The 23745-nt window shown below is 37.6% G+C and overlaps 1 protein-coding gene across 2 annotated transcripts in view; it reads right to left on the reverse strand.

Moving 5' to 3' along the window:
- Positions 1-23745, reverse strand: part of MND1 (meiotic nuclear divisions 1) — a 68715-nt gene that overhangs the window by 38427 nt on the left and 6543 nt on the right. For both annotated transcript variants that reach the window (XM_080797628.1, XM_080797629.1), the window contains exons 2-4: positions 23290-23355; positions 19008-19065; positions 15268-15416 (exon numbers count right to left, since the gene is read on the reverse strand). In XM_080797628.1, coding sequence (XP_080653754.1) covers positions 15268-15416; positions 19008-19065; positions 23290-23355 — 273 coding nt within the window. The remainder of the gene's footprint in view (positions 1-15267; positions 15417-19007; positions 19066-23289; positions 23356-23745) is intronic.

The following is a 23745-nucleotide window of genomic DNA, read 5'->3' on the forward strand; positions in this document are numbered from 1 at the left end:
TGAGGTGAAGGACACAGACACCGTGACATGGTGTTAGGCTGCTGTGGGCCCTGTGACCACACGTCAGAAGGAGATTCCTCAGATTCCGGACACCATGGAGAGCAAAACTGCTGACAAGTGGGGGGACCACCATGGAATGGCCAGAGAACTTTTAATTATCAGGAGTAAGGAACTCTACAAGGCAGTCAACCTTGTCAGAACTGGTAGAAGGAAGAAATTATGAAGAGAGAGCAAACCAGCAGAAAGGCACTGAAAGCATTAAGTACTGGCACCAGAAGCAGTGAAATCCAGGAGAAAAAACTGAGGCAGCAGCATAATGAATTAAGAGTTCGCTCCCTCTCCGCTACTATGGAATAGTACCTGATCATTTCTTTGGCTGAACATGTTAACATGCAATTCATTTATGGTCTAGTTTCCTTCTGAATCAAAATATGAATTTGCAAGGACATGGTTAGCATGGTGTTACAGGACCGAGCAAGAGCACCAACACTTTTTGAAGGACTGAATGGCTCCCCACTTCTTATGGTAAAGACTTTCCAACCGGGTGGATGGCTTTCCACTGTCTGGCCATCGTCCCCCTTTAACTCCCTAAGGTTCTATCAGTCCATTTCAGTCATTCTATTCTAGTCACACTGGCCTCTTTCATGTTTTGTAAATTTAATGTGTTCATAAGGTCTTTGCACCTGCTGTTTTCATTGTCTAGATAGGTCTCTCTCTCTGGATGTTCCTCCCCAAGATATCACAGGTTAACTCCCTCTCCTTCCAATTTTGCTTTCTCAGTAAGGTCTATTCTGACCACTTCATTTTTAAATCTGCATGCTGCCCCCCAACTCTAGCACTACTCTTTTTCTTTTTCATATACCCATCACTTATTCATATAATACACAGTCTGCATGTAATTATGATAACTATGTTTATTGTCTCCCTCTACTAGAAAATGAGCTCCACAAAGGCAGGAATCTTTATCTGTTTTACTCACTGACACATGTCCCAAGTGCCCAAAATAGTGCCTGGCCCAGAGCTGAAGCTCAATAAATACTTCTTGGATGAATGAACAGATGAATCATGGGGAGAGACAGAAAGTGAGTCTTCTGGAAGGTGTGGTGAAGCTTTTTCAGCACTGTCTTTGAGGATATGTCATATCCAGATATTGAAAAAGTTCAGCCCAGGAAGAGAAAGCTGGTAAGGAGGAAGCCAACAGAAAGCATACAGACTCACCATAGCTATGCTCGAGCACAGATGGCCTTGGTGAAGAAAGAAGGGATGTGATACATGAACAATAAACGAACATCTCCATGTGTGAAAGTTGGGGAAGTAAGACCTGATGCTCTCAATCTTCTCCATCAAGAAGAATGCAATTATCAAAGCTCCTGAAAGGGGCGCCTAGGTGACTCAGTTAGTTAAGCAACTGCTTTCGGCTCAGGTCATGATCCTGGAGTCCCAGGATTAAGTCCCATATCAGGCCCCCAGCGAGGTGGGGAATCTGCTTCTCCCTCTGATCCTCTCCCATCTCATGCTCTCTCATGCCCTCTCTTTCAAATAAATAAATAAAATCTTAAAACAAAACAAACTCCTGAAAGACTGAATTTTACTTAAGAACTACAAATGTTAAGTAGCTTTGTAATTTAGCTTACTAAAGAGGAGAAATAGTTGCCAACTATTTACCTTGTTGATATAATGTGACCTTAAAGAAACCAAATTCCACAAAAATCAAAGTCCCTTCTTACCTGAAAAAGATACTAAAAATGATAAATCAAGAATGAAATTATTATGGGCGCCTGGGTGGCTCAGTGGGTTAAAGCCTCTGCCTTCGGCTCAGGTCATGATCCCAGGGTCCTGGAATCGAGCCCCACATTGGGCTCTCTGCTCAGCAGGGAGCCTGCTTCTCCGTCTCCTTCTGCCTGCCTCTCTGCCTACTTGTGATCTCTGTCTGTCAAATAAATAAAATCTTAAAAAAAATGGAATTATTACAATTTCTCCAGCTGGACTTTATTCCTTATTGAACATCTTATGAACAGAAAATGATTAATACAATAAAGACAGAACTTCCACTGAGAAAAACCAGCTTGATTTTGATATATTACTTCTCAGGATTTTACTTCCTAAAAGAAGTCCATTTTGGAACATTAGTTAGGCATAATTATTGATGCTTATAAGGTGATTATGCCATTAGGTGACGATCTTCTGGCTTACAACAGGAAAAACAATGGCATTACTCTTCTTTCCTCATTAACAAAGCAGTAGAAGACTTTACAAGAGAGAGATAAATATAAATTTTATTGATAGAAAGCTGCACTGAATTCTACAAAACTAACATTTTAACAAACTGAACATAAGATGATAATACTAACGCAGCAAGTAATGTCATTCCAAGCAATTTTTATTTATTACTTTCTTTTGTCATTTTCTTTTTTCTTCCTTCATGTTATAAAAATAATGACAAGAGCAACAAATTACAAATACAATGAGCCATACAGTCTCCCTGTGCTTTCTGCTATCAGAAGAGTCATTAAATTGTTACACTAGGTATCAATGAGGGCCTCCAGCAAGTCAGGTCCTTTAAGGGACATAGTATACACATGATCTCACTGGAGATTTTAATATTGCCATTTTACGGATTAAGAAATGGAAATCCAGAGAGAGTAGGTAATTTTGACTAGGTAGTAAATGGCAATATTGCTAGCTGAACTGAGGTCACCTAGATATCAAAATCTACACTTTCCAAAGAGAATCCTGTCCCTCTGGGTATCATATGTTAAATCTGTCAACATTTTAAATACTAATAAACAATGTCCAGAACAGGGGTGCCTGGGTGTCTCGGTTGAGCATCTGCCTTTGGCTTGGGTCATCCCAGGGTCCTGGGATCGAGCCCCACATCCGGCTCCCTGCTCTGCAGGGAGACCACTTCTCCCTCTCCTCTGCTGTTCTCCCTGCTTGTGCTTTCTTTCTCTCTCAGTGAAATAAAAAAAAATCTTAAGAAAACAAAAAAACAAAAAACAAAACAATGTCCAGAACAATTTCAAATGAGCTATCTTCAAAAACAAACTATATTTTGAGCTATATAGCATATACTTAGCTAAGATTAATTTTTTGAAATAACATATTAAAATAAAATGGTATCTTTGGTCAAGAAGAACCTTTCAGGGGTGCCTGGGTGGCTCAGCTGGTTAAGTGTCTGCCTTCCGCTCAGGTCGTGATCCCAGGGTCCTGGGATCCAGTCCCACATCGGGCTCCCTGCTCAGCCAGGGGACTGCTAGGAGACTGCTTCTCCTTCTCCCTCTGCCTCTGCCCCTCCCCTGCTTGTGGCTTTCTCCCTCTCACTCTTTCAAATAAGTAAATAAAACTTAAAAAAAAAAAAAAGAAGAAGAACCACTTTTCAATGCAGCGGAAATCAAAATTATTCAATAAGTAAGAAACTCTGGCATTTAAAAAAGTAGAAAAACCTTGGGCAGACAATATTTGTAGAAATATACACATACCCCAATGAAAATGTATTTGTACAGCAAAACTAGCAAAAAAAAAAGATTATACAAGAAAATCGTCAAGTATTACCATATTTCAAGGAAGAATGAAAACACAATATTATTTGTTGATTAAAACAGTTTAGCCCAGCATCACTAGTGCACACCAAGGGGGGAAAAATCAAAGATAAAGCAGAGTGTTTTCTGTATAACTCAGGTATTCATAGAGAATGGACTACATTATCAGTAAACACTTTATTATCTGATCAATTATGCTATAGTTATAGAACTTTATATATATAGAACTATATAACTATAGTTATAGAACTTTATACTCCCATAAAATAATGTCCTGTTTATGTTACTATGCCTGAGGCCAACCCTTTTGGCTCACTGACTCATCTAATCTACCTCCAACCTCCTTCCTCCCGTACCCAGTTCCACTCCCAGTTTCCTCCAGAGCTAGAAGTGGCAGTGTGACAATACTTCAACATATAAAAATTAAGTAAAAGCCTATTAGAGAGCTTTTGGAAAAGCTTTTGTTTTCCTGCTAAGAGAGACAGCCATTCCAGCAACTTCCCTTTCCCCTCTTCCACACCATTCTTCAGATATGAAAAGAGGAACTGTGGCAGCCATGTCATGATCATGATGGAAAGGCCAAGGGGATCACAAAGATGCTGACTCTGATACCACTGCGTCACTGATCAAGACTAAGACATACCTACCTCTGGACTGTATGTGAGAAAAATAAGCTTCCATTTCAGCCGCCATTAGTCAGATACTCAATTACTTGCAGACAAAAGTAATCTTTATCAAACTTCCTAGAAAACTTTAAAGCTAATAAGAATGGAGTTTAGAAGCTGATCAGTTGTATGATGTGTTCCTTTATTTGTTCAAATTGTTAAATGCCTACTTTCTATCAGGCTTCATCTTAGGTTTGGGGGAGAGAAGTTGAAGATAAAAAAGTCTCTTAGTTTGAGCCACAACCTTAATATGAGAGAGAAAGGTGTAAATATGACAAGTGTGATAAATGCTCTAACAGAGCATGAACAGACTTCAATAATAGCAAAGGGGAACCATGAGATTTTTTTTTTTTCTTTTTGTTTTTGCAGAATTCAAAGTCTAGATGTAAATCAGAAAACTCTAAGACCAACCAGGACCAGTCCTGCTCTTCTGTCCCAAATGATCAACGAAAAGTAGGAAAGGAAGAAGGATTTCTGATAATCCTGACCTACCTACAGCTGTTATCCACACTATTAGGGCACAGGAGGTGCAAAGCAGCACTCTGGCCTGTGTCTTCAGGAGCACAGTGGGCCTCAAACTGCTCCATCTTATTTTTACAGACCCAGAGTGGTCTGGGAGACCTCGCTGGGAGAGAGGGTGCCCATGCCCAAGGAAGAGAAAGAATGCACTAACTCGAGTAGGAGACACAGCTGCAAGGCAGAGAACGAAGAAGGAACACTGGTATTTCAGGTGATGCCAGCCTGGGTAAATGTTAAGGACCAGACACTTCTTCCAAAATCATTCCTATGTAAGCCAGAATACAGATGTTTACCCCAAAGAGAAAGTGGGCTGCTGGGGAGGGAAGAATCTAAACTGGCTGAATTTACCTCAGTTTATTGAGAAATCCTTCAGGTGACTTCGTTTTTTACTACCAGGTGGAATAGGCTCAAATTTGAACTTAGGTTTAATTCTTGCCCATGTGAGTTTGTAAGTTGAGCATTTATATTGGCTATGTAAGGATCCTGTATATATTTTTACCCCAAAACATTATCATTGTCATCATTTATGCTACCTGAACCTTTCAGAGAATATAGAGAGACAGCCATGTGTTCTCCATCCACATACACAGACAAGCAGCAAAAGGGAAATCCACTCTTAGGTTAAAAATGCTGTTTTTTAAAAATCTGAGCTTTGTAGACTCAAAATGTACACTACTCATGACTATGGATTCTACTGCTAAACTTCTCCCCAGCCTATTTTCCTCCACCCTAGAGCCAGTGTTTTATTTCAGGACTTCATCATCTCTTAGCTGTACAATTTTACAGTGGACATTCCAACTTACCCTCTGTTCTGCCAACAGAAGCATCTTTCTAAAATAAGGCTCTGAGGGGCACCTGGGTGGCTCAGCTGGGTTAAGTGGCTGCCTTCGGTGCAGGTCATGATCTCAGGGTCCTGGGATCCTGCCCAGAGTTGGAGTCGGAGTTGGAGTCAGGGCTCCCCACTCAGCAGGGCTGTGCTTGTCCCTCTTCCTCGACCCCTCCCCTCAGCTCATGCTCTAATAAATAAATAAAACATTTAAAATAAAATAAGGCTCTGATTATCTCACGTCTCTACTCAAAATCCTTCAACTGAGAAAGAGTCCTTTATTATCTGCCTACCAGCTATATAGTTCATTCATCCCTTACACAAAATGGAGCAGTACAGAACAACACCTCATACATGAAGTGCCTGACTAGCTCAGTCACTAGAGCATGTGACTTTTAACCTCAGGGTTTTAAGTTCAAGCCCATGTTGGGTGTAGAGATGACTTAAAAATCTTAAAAAAAAAAAAAAAAGATTCTATCACACATTATCTAGTTCTATACACACCAGGTCTTTGCATAAAATAATAAAAGCTAAAGCATTACTATGTATTGGGGCACCTGGCTGGCTGAGTCTGTAGAGCATGTGACTCTTGATCTCAGGTGGTGAGTTCAAGCCTGACATTGGGTATAGAGTTTTACATTAAAAACAAAACAAAACAAAACACATTTCTATGTATTAGTCATTGCTGTAAGCAGCTATATATAACACATTTGATTGTCACAACTACCCTGTGAAGTAGGAAACATTAGGAACATTTTACATATGAGAAAAAAGAGGCAAAAGAGATCCCTAGTAAATGGAAGAAGTTGGATTGGAATCTAAAGAATCTTGGTCTGGAGTCTACTCTCTTAGGCCACTGCCTTAACATACTGGTCTCTGTTACCCACTATGCCCTTCACCCTCAAGACCCTTATGAGCTCCTGTAATTCTTTTCAGAACCAACTTAAATGTCTCCTTCCTTAACTGCAAAGGCTAGCCTCAGCAGAATTAACCTTCACCTCCTTTTGTACTACATCTTCTTCAGTATAACACATATCACACCACCGTGTAATGATTTGTGGACATGTGCATCTCCTCACTAGACTGTGAGGTTCTGGGGACAGGAACTACCTAATTTATCATTATGTCCTTCTCATCAGTTTCAATGCCTGCCGCAGCAAGCACTCATTAAACATTTACTGAACTGAATGAATTTCAATAGAAATAATGCCTATTTTTATTTAGTAACATTTCAAGGTTGTCCACATGGCCTATTAGTGCTCTTATTCTATTATTCACTCAGTTTTGGCAATAAATAATTCTATATACTCATTTCTAAAAACTAGTTTAAAAAAATAAATCTTTAAGTTACTATAAGATAATCTATTACAGTCTTCCAAATCACCACACTGTGTCTGAAATCCAGCTTAGCGTGGATTTCGAAATGTAATGCTTAACTTTCATAAAAAGTTTATTACTTGCCTTACCAAGTACAGAACATGAGACACAAATTTGAATATTTTTATATTGTCCAAAGAACTTAGCACACTGCACTGCATAACTGATGGCTTATTTGGCACCTTAGAAAATGTTAAAGAGAAACAGAAATTATAACCATGAGGCTTTCAGACTGTCTTTAATAATGATCAATGCATACAACCTAAAGGCAAGGAAGAAAAAAAAAATGTTTTTCTTGATTTAATTTTCGGATCTACTACAAGAATGTCCATTCTCAAGAGATGAATACATTCCTGTACATAATCACTGGCAGAAACAAAGCAGAACAGAATGATGAAAAAGAGAGCCAGAAAACAAGCAAGCAAGAAAGAAATGAAAGAAGGAAATTTAGAGTTCCTCCACTCTCTCTCTAATCTGGAAGTAATTAACAAGAAACTCAAAGGAAGCTAAACTTTCACTTTGGCAATATGCTAACTAAACTAATCCTTCAAGCGCAACCTTGAATTTGGAATCTGATTCACTGCCACACTAAGTGAGTACTTCCTATCCTATATAAATCCCAGCATCTCTTGCAGCACTTTTAATTACAACTCTGTTATACTTTTCACTCTTAATTTCACTCTTTCATGGGCATATATCTCATCTTTAGCACAGCTTACAAGTTCTTGTAAAGCATGAATGTTGACTTCTACTTCTACAAGCTACCTCCACTATTTGGTAAAATGTTTTGCATGTGGTAGACCCTCAAATATTTGTTCGGACTGAATAAACTTACAGTGTATACTCCTAGGAATAGGAGAATATAAAATATAGCTGAATCTTTGGCTACCACATACTGAGCACCATATCACTTAATCTATGTCACAACCCTTTTGAATATAATCTCTATTTTACAAACTGGGAAACTGAGGCTTTAAAGAGTCTAAGAAATTTTCTGGAAGATCCTACAACTAGTAAGAAGTGAGGTTGTGATTTCAATCCATGTCTCACTTTGAACTACTTCTCTTTCCATTAAGTCACATTGCTTCTTTAAAATAAGTGATCTTCTGAACCATGGTTGAGGGGCACCGTCTGATATTGACATGCCATCTCAAATTTTAGTGAAAGAATAAAGCGGGTTTAGGTCAGTGAAAGGGCACTGAGTTTTGTTTGTTTTTTAAATAACTATTTATAACAAATGTCAAGGGTTATCAACCTTTTACAAATGATTTATCAAAATCATGTTTTTCATTTACTTCTGGAGTGCTTAGAACAGAAGGTATAGAACAGAACAGACTACTGCCTAGGTGTTCTCTTCTGACTTGACCTGATTTCTGAGCATGTGTGTGAGATTAATCTTTGACCTCCAGCTTGTAAATGGGGGAGTGGAGAGAGAGGTGTATCACAAATACATCTGATGCCAACTCTCAGACCTGTAGGGAGAGGAGTATGTTAATAGTAACCAATTAGAACATCCTATTCCTCAAACATTCAGAGCAAACAGTGATAAAAAGTTCACTTTTTAAAAATAGATTCACTGGGGCGCCTGGGTGGCTCAGTGGGTTAAAGCCTCTGCCTTCAGCTCAGGTCATGATCCCAGGGTCCTGGGATTGGGCCCCGCATCGGGCTTTCTGCTAGGCGGGGAGCCTGCTTCCCCCTCTCTCTCTCTGCCTGCCTCTCTGCCTACTCGTGGTCTGTCTGTCAAATAAATAAAATCTTTAAAAACTAAAACAAAAACAAAACAGATTTACTGAACTAGAGATTCTAACTAGACCTCTTCCTTACTTCTACTAAGGTTTGCCAAGCTCCTCCCCTTTTAAGTAGACATCATGCAAAATCCAAAGGCAAAGAAATAAAAAATGTACATTAAGCCTTTTTTCCCCTGAAAGATAAAGAGTTTCTCTGGCTCAAGAAATCAACCAAGAAATATTTAATCAGCACTTGTTATGCCCAATTTTGGGCACAAATAATTACCTGGAAGAAGGTAATGAATTAATTACCTACTGATAAAGAAATAATTACCTGGAAGAAGAATAAAAAGAACAAAAGACTGGTAGAAAAAAGTTCAGAGAACAATTATCTAATAAAGGATTTGCATCCGGAATATATAAAGAATTGTCTAAACTCAAAAATAAAAACAAACCAAGTTTTAAAAAAGACCAAAAAAAGGGGCACCCGGGTGGCTCAGTTGGGTAAGCATTCAACTCTTGGTTTTGGCTCAGGTCATGATCTCAAGGTTGTGAGACTGAGCCCTGTGTTGGGCTCCATGCTCAATGTGGAGCCTGCTTAAGATTCTCCCTCTTCCTCAACCCCCCACCCCCAACTCACACATGTGCTCTATCTAAAAAAAAAAGAAAGAAAAAAGAAAAAAAAAATTTAACAGTAAGAGATCTGTATCAACACTTTATCAAAAGAAGACATATGGATGACAAATAAAGATGTGCAAAGATGCTCAACATTATTAGTTTTGGGGGAAATGAAAAAAAGGCATAATGAGATATCACTATATACTTATTAGAATGGGTTTCATACCAAGTAGTGACAAGGATGTGGGAGGACTGGAAGTCTCATACATTACTGGTGGGAACATAAAATGGCATAGAATTTTAGAAAACAGTTAAATATATACCTACCATATCATCCAGCCATTCCACTCCCAGGTATTAATCCAACATAAATAAAAATATATGTCCCTACAAAGACTTGTACACAAATATTTATAGCAGCATTACTTCTAATAGCTCAAAACTAAAACAAAAAACCCAAACACCTATCAAAAGGTAAACAGACTGTCGTATCTCCATACAATGGCATATCACTAAGCAATAAAAATGAATGAATAATACAGCAACATGGATACATCAAGATAATTATGCTGAGTAAAAGAAGCCAGGAAAAAAGAGTATATACTGTATAATTCTATTTATATAAAATTCTAAGATATATAAATCAATGTATAGGGACAGAAAGCAAATCAGTGCTCGCTTGGGGATAGGGGCAGAGAAAGCAGGGAAGGGAAGGTAAGAGAGAAAGATTAAAAAAGGGAATGAAGAAATTTTTAGGGATGAAGGATATGCTCATTATCTTGACTGTGGTAATGGTTTCATGGATGTATACATATGCCAAAACCTATCAATTTATAATCTTTAAATGTGAGCAGTTTTTGTATGTCAATTATTCCTCAATAAAGCTGTTAAAAACTAATCAAGAAGGTAAGACTTATACACGTGAACGGTTAAACAAAATTTAAAATCTGTGGTCTGTATCCTCTAAATGGCCCCAATTTTTCCTGCTCCTCGGTATTTATGCCCATCTACAATCTCTGTTTATGTGTGGGCTGTGTTTAATGACTGTTTCATTAAAATTGAATGTAGCAGATGTAAAGAGATGTCATTTCCAAGATTAAGTTGTCAACAAATCCAGTAACTTCTGTCTTGGACTCCCCTGTTTGCTCTGTGGGAAGGCAACTGCCATACCATGAGCTGCCCTATGAAGAAGCTCTTCATATAAGGAATGAGGGAGGACTCTATCTAAACTCAGTCCAACAGCATTCAGGGGGCTAAATCCAATAACCTGATTGAGTTTGGAAGCAAATCCTTTCCCAGATGAGCCTTCTGATGAGAATGCAGCCCTGCCCAACTGTTTGACTACAACCTGATGTGAGACTCTGAGCCAGAGGTACCTAAGCCATGCCTGGATCCACAGAAACTGTGAAATATCAATATTCGTTTCTTTAAGCCCCAAAGGTTTGGAGTACACACAGTTTGTTACAAAGTGATAAACAACTAATAAAAAATCTAAGTTACCTTTACGGAAAAGAAGTCTTCAAAGCAATTGTATCCATTTAGAATACCTTCTGATAAAATAACAGAATATTTGACTAAAACTGGATTAAGCAAAGGTTAATCAGTCCAAGGCTAGTGCATATCTCAAAATGCCACAAGAAACCCAAGCCCTTTTTATTCAGGCTCTAACATTCTTAAGGAACAGGCCTTCCTCCTAATGATTGTTATTGTAGGGTTACAATATAATCTCATGTACACATCATGAAAAGAAGGGGAAAAGATTTTGCCTTTATGAGGAAAGTAAACACTTTCCTACAAACCTCAAAGATAGTCTTCCACTTACATCTCACTCATGAGAACTGTTTTCCATTGCCACTCTTAGTTGAAAGGGAGTGTGGGAAGATGAGCCTTTTTTCCACAAGACACACTGCTGCCCCAACAAAGTGTTTTGTTAGCAAAGAAGAAAGGGGCAATGTTCATTACATAGAAAACCAGCAGTATGTGCTAAAGCAATGCATTGCATTATGGTAAAATAAAAAATATTATAGATTTAGAGAAGGCCCAAAACACTGTAAGCCATGGGAGCTTGAGATGGTTTCTGAGAAGAGAGATGGTTAGAAATTGGCTAGGTAGAAAAGAAAGGCAAGGGAATTCTCTAAGAGGATAAAACAACAAAAACCATGAAGGCAGGAAAATGCAATAAGGCCTAAAAGTAAATTACCCTGCATAAAGCATCTGATATTATGACTAACTTAAAAAAAAAAAAAACAGACTGCTGAGTGATGAATATGCATGTTGTTTCCTAGCAGAGAAAACAAATGCAGCATCATGTTTAAAAGATTAAAAAAAAGGGCAAAAGGATCTAAATAGACAGTTCTCCAAGGAACATCGCAAATGGCCAGTAAACAGATGAAAAGCTGCACAACATCATTCGTCATCAGGGAAATGGAAAGCAAAACCATAACGAGGTGCTACTTCACAACCACTAGGATGGCTCGAGTCAAAAAAGTCAGGTAATGATAAGTTTCAGTGAGGATGTGGTGAAACTGGAAGCTTTACACACTGCTGGTAAGAATGTAAAATGGTACAGCGAAATTAGAAAGAAGTCTGGAAGTTCTTTAAACAATTAATCATGTTATCATATGACCCAGCAATTCCCAATAGAAATGAAAACATATGTCCACACAAAAACTTGTGTGTGAGGTTTACAGCAGCATTGCATATAAGAGTCAAAAGGTAGAAACAACACAAGTGGATATCAAGTGGTGAATCGATAAATAAAATGTGGTATATTCATACAATGGAATACTATTTGGCCATAAAAAAGAATGACATACTGATACATACTACAACATGGACAAACCTTGAGCACATTACACTAAATGAAATAAGCCAGTCATGAAAGATACATATTATGTGATTCCATTCATTTGCAATGTCCAGAACAAGCAACATTTACAAGACATAGAAAGTATCTTACTGGGGGGCACCTGGATGGCTCAGTCAGTTGAGCATCTGGCTCTTGCTTTTGACTCAGGTCATGATCTCAGGGCCCTGAGACTGAGCCTCAAGTCAGGCTCCCCACTCAGCATTGAGGCTGCTTGATATTCTCTCCCTTCTCCTCTGCCCCTTCCCCTGCTCACATGTGCTCTAAAATAAATAAAATCTTTAAAAAAAAAGAAAAAGGAAAAAAAGAAGTAGCTTACTAGTTGCCTACAGCTAAGGAGGGGTAGGTGGGCTGTTACCACCTTGCTCCAAACTACCATTACTTCACAGCTGGTTTATTCCAATAACTTAATCTACCTGTTTCCCTGCTTCCATTCTTTGTCCACTAATGGATTTCAAGTGCCTAGAATAGTATCTGGTACACAGAAGACAGAAGGTATTCAGTAATTTTGTTGTTGTTATTCTGACTCCAAGTCCTGTGCTCTTTTCCAGTGTTTTCCCTTGATTTATTTTCAAATATCTATCCTGGTAGAAGAGAGAGTGCTACTCAGCATACAAAACCCTTTCCTATTTCCAGGAATTGCTGGGGCCAACAAGAGGGAGCTAGTGCCCATCACAGAAACTAGAAACCCCAATTATTTATTTTCCCAGCTCCCCTGACAACTAGAGTGTGGGCCTGTAACCCAGTTGGCCAATCACTCGTAATTCCCAAAACTGTGACTGGTAGCTAGGCCAGAAGTTTTTTTTTTTTTTTTTTTTTTTCTTTTTAAATTTTTGAGGTTTTTTGAGGGGGGGGGAGGGGCAGCAGCAACATCTGCTTCTTTAGCCAGGGTCAGGAGCACCAGTGGAATCATCTGAGGGCAGCAATGTCAATAGAGCTAGGTGCAGGGGTCATGACATGGTTCTGGGGCAGCAGAATCCTCACCACACAGGATTCATGGTGTAACTCTGGCTGTGGCCCGGCTGTACACCTTCCCTCAGTTCCTGCCTACTTCTAGAACTGGGTTTCTAGCATTCCCAGTGATTCTGTAAGCCCTTCTTGTATCTTCCAATAAATTCCTTTTCTGCTAAACCCAGCCAGACTTAGTTTGTGTTGCTTATAATTAAAAACACAGACTGACCGAGGGCTGCCTACAAACTTTGACCTTAAACCCAGGAGCAACACTGTAAAAAAGTGGTGTTTCAGAATTTTCCTGTGAAGAAATGTAATCCCATATTCTTTCCAGACAGAAAAAAATTCATCTCCTTTACTATTCTTGATTAACTTTTCCTATTCCTGTTATCTTCCAGAGAATCAGAATTCTTCCTATCTCATCCCCAAACAAGTCCATAGTCCATTTACCTAAAGTTCCAGTTTTTGCATACACTGTAAATGCCACATGATAATTCACCCCTTCAGCTGCATAAAAGAATAAAAAAATAAAATTCAAATGTAGAGGAATCTCGTAATGCAGACAGAATACACGTTCTTGGAAGCAACCAAGAATACAAAATACATGTTGCTTGGAAGCAACAAAACAAGTTTTGTTTATTCATAAACAAACTGCAGCACATCTATGCAATGGAATATTGTTCAGCAATAAAAAGAAATGAGCTACCAAGCCACCAAAAGACATGGAGGAAACTTAAATGTATATTACTAAGTGAAAGAAGCTAATCTGAAAAGGCTACAGACTGCATGATTCCAGCAATAGGACATTCCAAAAAAGGCAAAACTATAGAATAGTAAAAAATGCCAGTGGTTGCTAGGGATTAGGGGAGCGGGAAGGATGGATGAATACTGGAGCACAGATTTTTAGGGCAGTGAAACTACTCTGTATGATCCTGTAAGTGCGGATACATGACACTTATGCATTTGTCAAAATTCATATAACATACAGAATGTGAATCCTAATGTAAACTATGGGCTTTATTTAATGACAAGGTATCAGTGTTTGTTCATCAACTGTAACAAATGTACCACACTAAATGCAAAATGTAAATCACTTTTCAAAAGTTCATGTTATGCCATTTTACTTTTATGAAAGACCTATATTCGTACCTAATTTGCTAATTCAGAAAAATCTGAAGAGTATTTTTGCTTTTACAAAAAAAAGATAAAAGCAAAAATAATGTCTCAGTGTTCATTTTGTAGCAAACCAGTATAGAGGCAGCACATACTCAGATCACTGAGCGTAGCCCCACCAAGCTCCTTCCCTGGGAATGATACTCAGCATTCCAGTTTCAACCTCCACAGCTTTGAGCTGTATCTATGAGCATCTGCGCTTTATCTTGATTTATTTTGTGCATCTGTTAGCAAGATGGTTTCTTACAGGTATCACAAAAACCTAAGAGAGGCTACTTTTGGGGTCATGGACACTCAAATTTTTTCCATACAGATTAATGGTAATTGCTTTTTCTCTCTATGCCATTTTAGCTTACAAAAGGTTTCATAGGAATGCTCCACTTTTGGTTAGTGGAGAACTAAACAGTTGACCACGGAACAATGCAGAGGTGAGGAGTGACCCTCATGAAGTCAAAAATCAACATATAACCTTTGACTCCCCCCAAACTTAACTACTAATAACCCACTGTAGGCCAGAAGCCCTACCAATAACATAAACAGTTGTTTAACACATATTTTGTATGCTATGTGTATTATATACTGTATTCTTACAATAAAGGAAGCTAGGAAAAAGAAAATGTTAAGACAATCATAAGAAAGAAGATAGATTTACAATATTACATGTATCGAAAAAAAATCCATGTGGAAGTGGACTCATACAGTTCAAACCCATGTTGTTAAAGAATCAACTGTATTTGGGAACTCTCTGTAGCTTCCCATCTAATTTGTAACCCTAAAAGAAACTAAATTAGTATAAAATAATACCATGGCATATGGAAGGATGAAAGTTAAAACATTCTAAGCAGCCTGTACTGTTTAAGAGAAAGAGATCTTGATTATCCTTAGATTTTGACTCAAAAAATGCATGTTAAAAATTTAATGGAAACCACTAAATGAAAAGAAGATTAAATGAAACAAAATCTTTTTCTAAAAAGCAGATCTGTAATTTTTAATTGTGGTGGCTTACCTGAGATTCCAGAATCTCCAACTTGCGTTTCCTCGCATGAAGAGCTTTACTTGGAAAAGCCCAGTAATAATTAGATGTTCCAATCCTCTCACAGTCAACCATACCATCATCAACCAAGCTTTGAAGGACTTCTTTCACTGACATAGCAGCTAAAAGAGATCATTTTTAAAGATGCTATATTGACACATCCTAAATATAATGAAAAGGCTAAAAACTAAAGATAACACTTGCAACAAATACTACAGATCAATGATTAATAAATTAACAAATAAGGAGCTTTTAAAAATAACAACAAAAAAGGCAAAACACATTAACAGAAAAACAAAAGTATATCAATGGACATCTACAAAATACGCAGTCAATAAACAAAAATGTTCAACTCCATTAATAATTGAAGAAATGCAAGGTAAAGCAGTGAGATATGATTTCTTGACTACTAAATTAAATATATCTAAAAAATATAAAACATTCAGGGTAATGGGTACTCTCATTATGGGAAGAAAATTTGGCAATATGTATCTAAAACCTTAGATTTATTCATACCTTTTATTTAGAAATTCCACTGTTAAAAATTCAGCCAAAGAAAATAATGATGGACATGCACAGAGATGCTTGTCAAAGCACTGTTTTCCACAGAAAAAAATCCGGAAACCAGTCCAATAAATGGACTTTTCAAAGTATTTTATTGTGACAGGATACTATGTAACCATTAAATTTATGTTATAAAGTATTTAATGGCATGGATATATATATGCATTAAAAATGTACTTTGTAGAATTATAAAAAAATATAAAGTTAAAAGACAACAGGCACTAATTAGAGAGTGGTTATCTTTAAACTGTGGGTAAGAGACAGTTTTTATTTCCTTCTTTTTTGTTCATTTTTCTTAATTTTTTCCAAAAATGAACATGCATTGCCTATTTTTGCGAAGAAGAAAAAAAAAAAAAACTAAAAAAGAAAAAAAAACGTGTGAACTGAATGTTATGGGTAGGAGTAAGATAAAAAAATCAGAAGAGGGGCACCTGGGTGGTTCAGTTGTTAAGCGTCTGTCTTCAGCTCAGGTCATGATCCCAGGGTCCTGAGATCCAGCCCCACATCAGGCTCTCTGCTCAGTGGGAAGCCTGCTTCTTCCTCTCCCACTTGCCCTGCTTGTGTTACCTCTCTCACTGTCTCTCTCTCTCTGCCAAATAAATAAATAAAATCTTTTAAAAAATCAGAAAGCTTTTAAAAATAACATATAAAAATGTGAAGGCATTTCATAAATGTTTGAAATTCACAAACTATTCTTACTGTCTTCTTTTTTTTTTTTTAAATATTTATTTATTTATTTATTTGACAGAGAGAGAGATCACAAGTAGGCAGAGAGGCAGGCAGAGAGAGAGGAGGAAGCAGACTCCCCGCCAAGCAGAGAGCCCGATGCAGGGCTCGATCCCAGGACCCTGGGATCACGACCCGAGCTGAAGGCAGAGGCTCAACCCACTGAGCCACCCAGGTGCCCCGTATTCTTACTTTCTATTAAGTAAAACTGTACCAAGAAATTATTCATATTTTATTATTTTATTTACTTGTCAGAGAGAAGAGAGAGAGCACAAGCAGGGGGAGCAGCGGCAGAAGGAAAGCAGGCTCCCCACTGAGCAAGGAGTCTGATGTGGGACTCGATCCCAGGACCCCAGGATCATGACCTGAGCCAAAGGCAGACGCTTAACTAACTGAGCCACCCAGGCGTCCCCAAATTATCCATATTTTAACGTCCACTTCAATTTTTCCTATAGCAAATCCCCAAATACAACAAAATCTATTATAAAACTAAAGATCTAATAAATTAAAAAAAAATTGATACCAAATGTGCAAACCATCCAACCTCACTTGCAAAGAAGTACAAAGTGAAATGAAATATCAAGGATTCTAAAAATGAAAACACAGTTCTGAGAAATGAACGTTAATATAATTTGGTATAACCTTCCCTAAAGGCACTTTGAGAGTACGTATTAAAAGCCTAAAACTACACAAGGCCCTACTTTCTTTCTCTCTTTTTTTTTTCCCAAGTGTGAGACTTGAACTCATGACCCTGAGATCAAGACCTGAGCTGAGATCCAGAGTCAGATGCTTAATGACTGAGCCACCCAGGCACCCCAAGTCTCTATTTTCTATTCTATTTCTAGGAACATTTCCTAATGAAGTAATAGGAGATGTGGAAAAAAATTTAGGGGTGAGGAGGGAAAGGGATGAATAGATGGAGCAAAAAGGGTTTTTAGGGCAGTAAAAATACTCCGCATGATACCATAATGATGGATCTGTGTCATTAAACACTTATCCAGACCCACAGAATGTATGACAGCAAAAGTGAATCCCAATGTAAACCATGGACTTTGGGTGATTACATTGTGTCAACTGCAGTGCACCACTGATGAGTGATGCTGACAACAGGAGTAGCTATGCATGTGAAGAGGGGGAGCAGGAAGCATATGGGACCTCTCTGTACCTTCCTCTCAATTTTGCTGTGAACCTAAAACTGCTCTTTAAGAAAAAAAATTATAGATAGCATGGTACACATTAATTTTAGCAGCAAAATTTGGGAACCATCTAGATGTTCAATAATAGCAACAGGCTAAACAAATTATGGTACAGTAGGTGGTCACAGAATGAAACATTAGAGATGCAGATGTTGTAAATCTTTTTTGAAAAAGCAAATGACATAGGGAAATGTAGATGATATAATGTTACATGAAAAAATACATGAACACAAAACTGTATTTGCAGCATGATTCCCTCTGGGAAAAAAAAGGACAGATAAATGCATACAAAGACAGAGAGAACCTAAGAATAAGAAATCAAAATACACCAAAATGTTAATAGAGGTGATCCCAGAAAAGAGGGCTTATGGACAAATTTTACTTTGATTATATACTTTATAATTTTCAAATTTGTTAAAATAAAGATGTATAGTTTATACAAGGAAAACAAGGTTTAAAAAAATAAATATATCATACATAGTGGGTTTAACAGTGACCCTTCAAAAGATAACTCCCAAAGCCTGTGAATGTGACCTTACTTGGAGAAAGGGTACAATTAAGGATCATAGGATGAAATCATCCTAGACTTAGGGTGGGTCCCAAATTCAATGACATATGTCCTCATAAGAGACAGAAAGGGAGAAAACAAAGGGGGAAGTTTATGTGAAAACAGAGACAGAGATTAGAATGATGTGTCTATTATGCCAAGCACTACTGACAGCCACCAGAAGCTAGGAGAAGAGCATGAAATAGATTCTCCTTCAGAATCTCCAGAAGGAACCAACTCTACCAACACCTTGATTTTAGACTTCTGGCCTCCAGAATTATGAGAGAATACATTCTATTGTGTTAAGCCACCAAGTTGGGGTAATTTGTTAAACACCAATAGAAAACTAATACACCATGTAAAAATATGAAGTCACATTTAAGAAATACCAGAACATAAATGAACAGTTTTTACTTCTTTTGAAGTAAATTCTGCCTATAAATAAATGTGTATATTTGTGCATAGATGTGTGTGTAGGTATAAGTATGCATGCATACTCCATTTAAATTTTTCTAAAGCAGACACTTCATACATGAGAATCATGGCCATGGCCCAAGGACATCATGGAAGTGTTTTTACGGTCTTCATCCCTAGAAATTCATGTTTTCATAAAGGAAAGACCATTGCAGAAGAGATGATCAATATTTCCCAAAATGTCTCAGCATGTCTTTGATACTCACTAATGCCTTTCTCTTTGGGAGCAATCTTCTCCATGTCTTTTAATTGAAATACATCTTTCTGTTTAAAAAAGTTTAAAAAGAGATGAAAAACATGTATTTATCTTCTACCATATATTTGGTAATATATGCACCATCATATATTAATAAAACATTGTACTATAAAAGCTATGTCTGGTAATGAACAGTGCAACAGAAATCAAGCATTTTAGGGTTAGAAGAAACTGCAATTATCCTGTTGGATAGCTTCAACAGTACTTAAAAGGGACAGATTTTGCATGAACATACAATTCTTTAAAGTTACTGGAGAGCAGAATGTTAAGAACATCTTCCTAATGAAATATAAAAATTACTTATAATGAATTCTTTAACATGAGATAATCATCTTCTCTGACACTTTAAGACAGTGATTTGCTTAGCATATATCATATGTCACAGACTTAGCAGTTCTAAATAAAAACAAAACAGACAACTGTCAAGATTTGTTTCCATTTAAGGTTTTATGGAAGAGCTATACCTAAACAATAGGAAAATTATACAATTCATGGGTGCCTATCAATGATTCACCTATACAGGTGGCACGTGCACCACATGCAAAGCAAAACATTATGGGAAGAGAGGTGTCTGGGTGGCTCAGTGGGCTCAGGTCATGATCCCAGGATCCTGGGATGGAGCCCCACATCGGGCCGTTTGCTCAGCGGGATGCATGCATCTCTCTCTCTCTGCCTGCTGCTCTCCCTGCTTTTATGCGCTATTTCTGTCAAATAAATAAACAAAATCTTAAAAAAAAATTATGGGAAGATAAACATGTAGACTATTTAATCTTGCTTGTAGTTGGAAAAAATCTATGTAGAACACTCCTTTTTTTTTTTTTTAAGATTTTATTTATTTGTCAGAGAGAGAGAGAGTGTACCCACAAAAAGAGCAGCACTCTTCCTGTAGGGAGACGTACACTCCCCGCTGAACAGGGAGCCCAATACGGGGCTGGAGGCCAGGACTCCAGGATCATGACCTGAGCTGAAGGCAGATGCTTAAGTGAACGAGCCACCCAGGCATCCCGAACACTCTTTTATTCTTGTACTAAGCCTTGATTGAAGTGGTGAAAAGAGCTTAAATAACAAAAGTGAAATATTTGAAAAGACTCAAGTATTCAGTAATTATAACAGAATTACTGTGATTGCTTTAAATGGAAATGTAGGATCTATTTCTTCTAAAATAAACTTGAAAAGGTAACTTCAATAGGATAGAAAATAGACTTCATAAAGATTTAAAGTTCTACTCATGCAAGGGCGTGTTAAGAAACTGAAGACGGGGTGCCTGGGTGGCTCGGTGGATTAAGCCTCTGCCTTCCACTCGGGTCATGATCTTGGGGTCCTGGGATCAAGCCCTGCATCGGGCTCTCTGCTCAGCGGGGAGCCTGCTTCTCCCTCCTGCTCTGTCTGCCTCTCTGCCTACTCGTGATCTCTCTCTGTCAAACAAATGAATAAATAAAATCTTAAAAAAAAAAAAAGAAACTAAAGACAAATACTGACCAGAAGGCAATATTCATGAAACATACTTGACAAAAGACAGGTACCCAGCATGTATAAGGAACTCCTTTAAAGTGTATTCCCTCTCCTCCCCCTCAAAAATGAACATACCAATGAATAAAGGAGAGGACAGATGAATATATATGTGGTAAAGTAAGTAGAGTAAAATGTTAATGCTGGAATGTAGGTGTTGGGCATCCAGGAATTAACTGTAAAATTCTTTTGTCTTTCATAATAAAATATGGGAAGAAGTAACTTTATCTCACTACACTTAAGATTTAGTTAACTAAGAAAAACATTGTCATTGCTCTTACAGTGTGAAAACAATTTTTGCACATCTATAAATAAACCATTTAAAGAAAATACTTCAGGGTCTCAGAAAACATGCAATAAATTACTGCCTTCAGACCTCTAATGCATTTTTAAAAATCAATCAAATCTATTTGCAAACATTTAGATTTCCTGAAAAAAGAACGAACTCACTGAGACATCTGCCTATATGTGGTCCTCAAGGAAGAGCTCTGAACATACTGGCTGCCCCTGTGGGGTTGGCATGTAAATAAATGGGCTTACAGAGTACTAGCCTCAGAACTAAAATGTGGCCCCTTAAGTGAACAGAGAAAATGGTCTTAAGGAAATATTAGTTCTCCACAGTATTAAACAGAGTTAATAAAGGAGAGATGAACAGAAAGGGCTCTAGCTCTTTATATATATATATGTGTGTGTGTGTGCGTGCGTGTGTGCGTGTATGTGTGTGTGTATATTCACATACATAAACATTTCTATAATTTATAAAACTTATATATGTAAATAAATAAAAGCATGTGTAAGATACGATGGAAGGCACATAGTTTTAAAGCTAGATGATGTTTAATTAAGCACTTAAGACCTGGACATTGTGATGATTTACATGGATTATCTTATTTAACCCTCACACCAACACTGTGAGCTGGGTACAATTATTACCATCCTCTTTAATAAACAAGGAAGCTGAGACATAGGTCAAGTTCTTGGTTAAGTTCACAAAGCTATTCAGTAAAACAGATTTCAGGTGCAAGTGCTTTCTCATTTAGTTATATTGTTCTCGTGCCATTCTTCAGTTTTTCTATTACATTAGCAACTTCAAACACACGCACATACACATGAATGAATATATAAGAATAAATGAACTGAAACCAGTATCAATTTTTAGCTTTACATAAAAACTCAGTGACTACTGAACTTCTGGAAGCTGTAATACTCATCAGTATCATATTATTAATTGATAGCAGGGTTGAAAATTTTCAATCTGAAACAATTTTGATACTTGAGAAAATTAACAACATCATAAAGGACAAAATCATTCCCCCCACCACTATTCCCAGCTTTCCATTGCCTAGCAAGAATTAAGTCTACTTTTCTGAGATCATAGGAAAAATATTTGGACTCAGTAGAATAGTCATAATCTTCGCATGTAGAGTTCATCAATTTATCTTTCTAGTCATTATTCTTTTTTTAAAGATTCCATTTATTTATTTTAGAGAGAGAATGTGTGTGGGCAGGGGGAGGGGCAAAGGGAGAGGATCTAAAGCAGACTTGGAGCTGAGTGCAGAGCAATGTTGGGCTTGATCTCACAACCCTGAGATCATGATCTGGGCCGAAATCAAGAGTCAGAGACATTTAACTGATTGAGCCACCAGGCACCTCTTTCTAATCATCATTATTAATATGATACTCTGTTCTGAATTGCCAATGACTTTTGGTAAGTCATTCCAGGTGGTTAACATTAGTAAGATTACACTTAGAGGGTAGTTTTTAAAACAAAACTCCCCAGAATGTTTTGCTTGTTCTACTGATAATCTGCATTATCAAAATGAAAATGTCAAGTATTATCACTAATTATCTTATTAATTTCATATTCTACTTAGCCACTTTCTCCCAACTTCTTTACACCTGTATATAATGAAAGCAACCATAGGTTGGGGCCAGATTAGACTTTGAAGTTAGTATTATGCTAAGACACAGGAAGTTGAAGTTACTGTTTTTTGTAAGCCAAAGATTTAGACTTGAACCTGGGAGAAAGAAAAAAAAAAAAAGCAACATAAAGCAACATGGTAAAGAAAACAGCCTCTAGAGCCAGGTGCCTGAGTTTGATCCGGGCTTTGCCACTTAGGACCTAAAACTTCAAACCTATTTCCTGTTAGTGGCAGGCACAAATATCTGGAATAAATTAAGGGAGCCTACGTACCATGATATATATATATATTACACTACAGACAGATTTATCAATGTAAAGAGGCAGCATTTAGCACTGCCTCTAAAAATCAGATGGTCCTCCTGGGATTTGAATCCTAGTACTACCGCTTTTAATTTTTGAGATCCCATGGACTTGGGTGTGTCTCAGAGGTCCTCATCTATAGAATGAGGATCATAGAGTTAAGAAAGAAGGAATCAGATAACATACACCAAGTGGTCGGAACAATGACTGGCACCTAGGAAGCAATCAGTAGATGTCAACTATTATCATTTCCAGGCAGAAAGGGGACACAATCAAATATACGCTTCAGAAAGATCATTCTGGACAGAAGTGAACATTGGGGTAGGGTTCTTCCTTCCTCCACAGCTTCACAGAAACAAAAAATATTTGCAGAATTTTATCCATTTCTCAGGAAATTGATCAGCATTGATATTTAATGAAAAAGGTACAGTTTAACACTGACATACACTTAAGGAGAAAATTACATAAAATACTAAAAACCTTATAGAAAACAACTCACCGTTTCAAAAAATATTTCCATCATGCGGGCTCTCTTCTCCTCTGCACTTAGTCCTTTTTTCTTCGACTAAAGCCCAAAAGTAAAAAAGTAAACACTGCATTAAAAAAAAAAAAGACTGCATTTTAAAATAACTTGGTCCGAAACATTATCTGAAATGTTATGGTCTTGTCTGCCAATGGGTTTGATAACTCTAAAGACTCATTATAACTACTACATGCCAAGACTTGTGATTAGTGCTGCCTGTGTAGTAAGAAGAACTGGTTGAAATAGAGCCTGGGGGGCGCCAGGGTGGCTCAGTGGGTTAAAGCCTCTTCCTTCGGCTCAGGACATGATCCCAGGGTCCTGGGATGGAGCCCCACATCAGGCTCTCTGCCTGGCAGGGAGCCTCCTTCCTCCTCTCTCTCTGCATGCCTCTCAGCCTATTTGTGATCTCTTTCTGTCAAATAAATAAACAAA

Source organism: Martes martes, assembly GCF_963455335.1.
Source record: "Martes martes genome assembly, chromosome: 2".
In the NCBI taxonomy this organism is placed as follows: Eukaryota; Metazoa; Chordata; class Mammalia; order Carnivora; family Mustelidae; genus Martes; species Martes martes.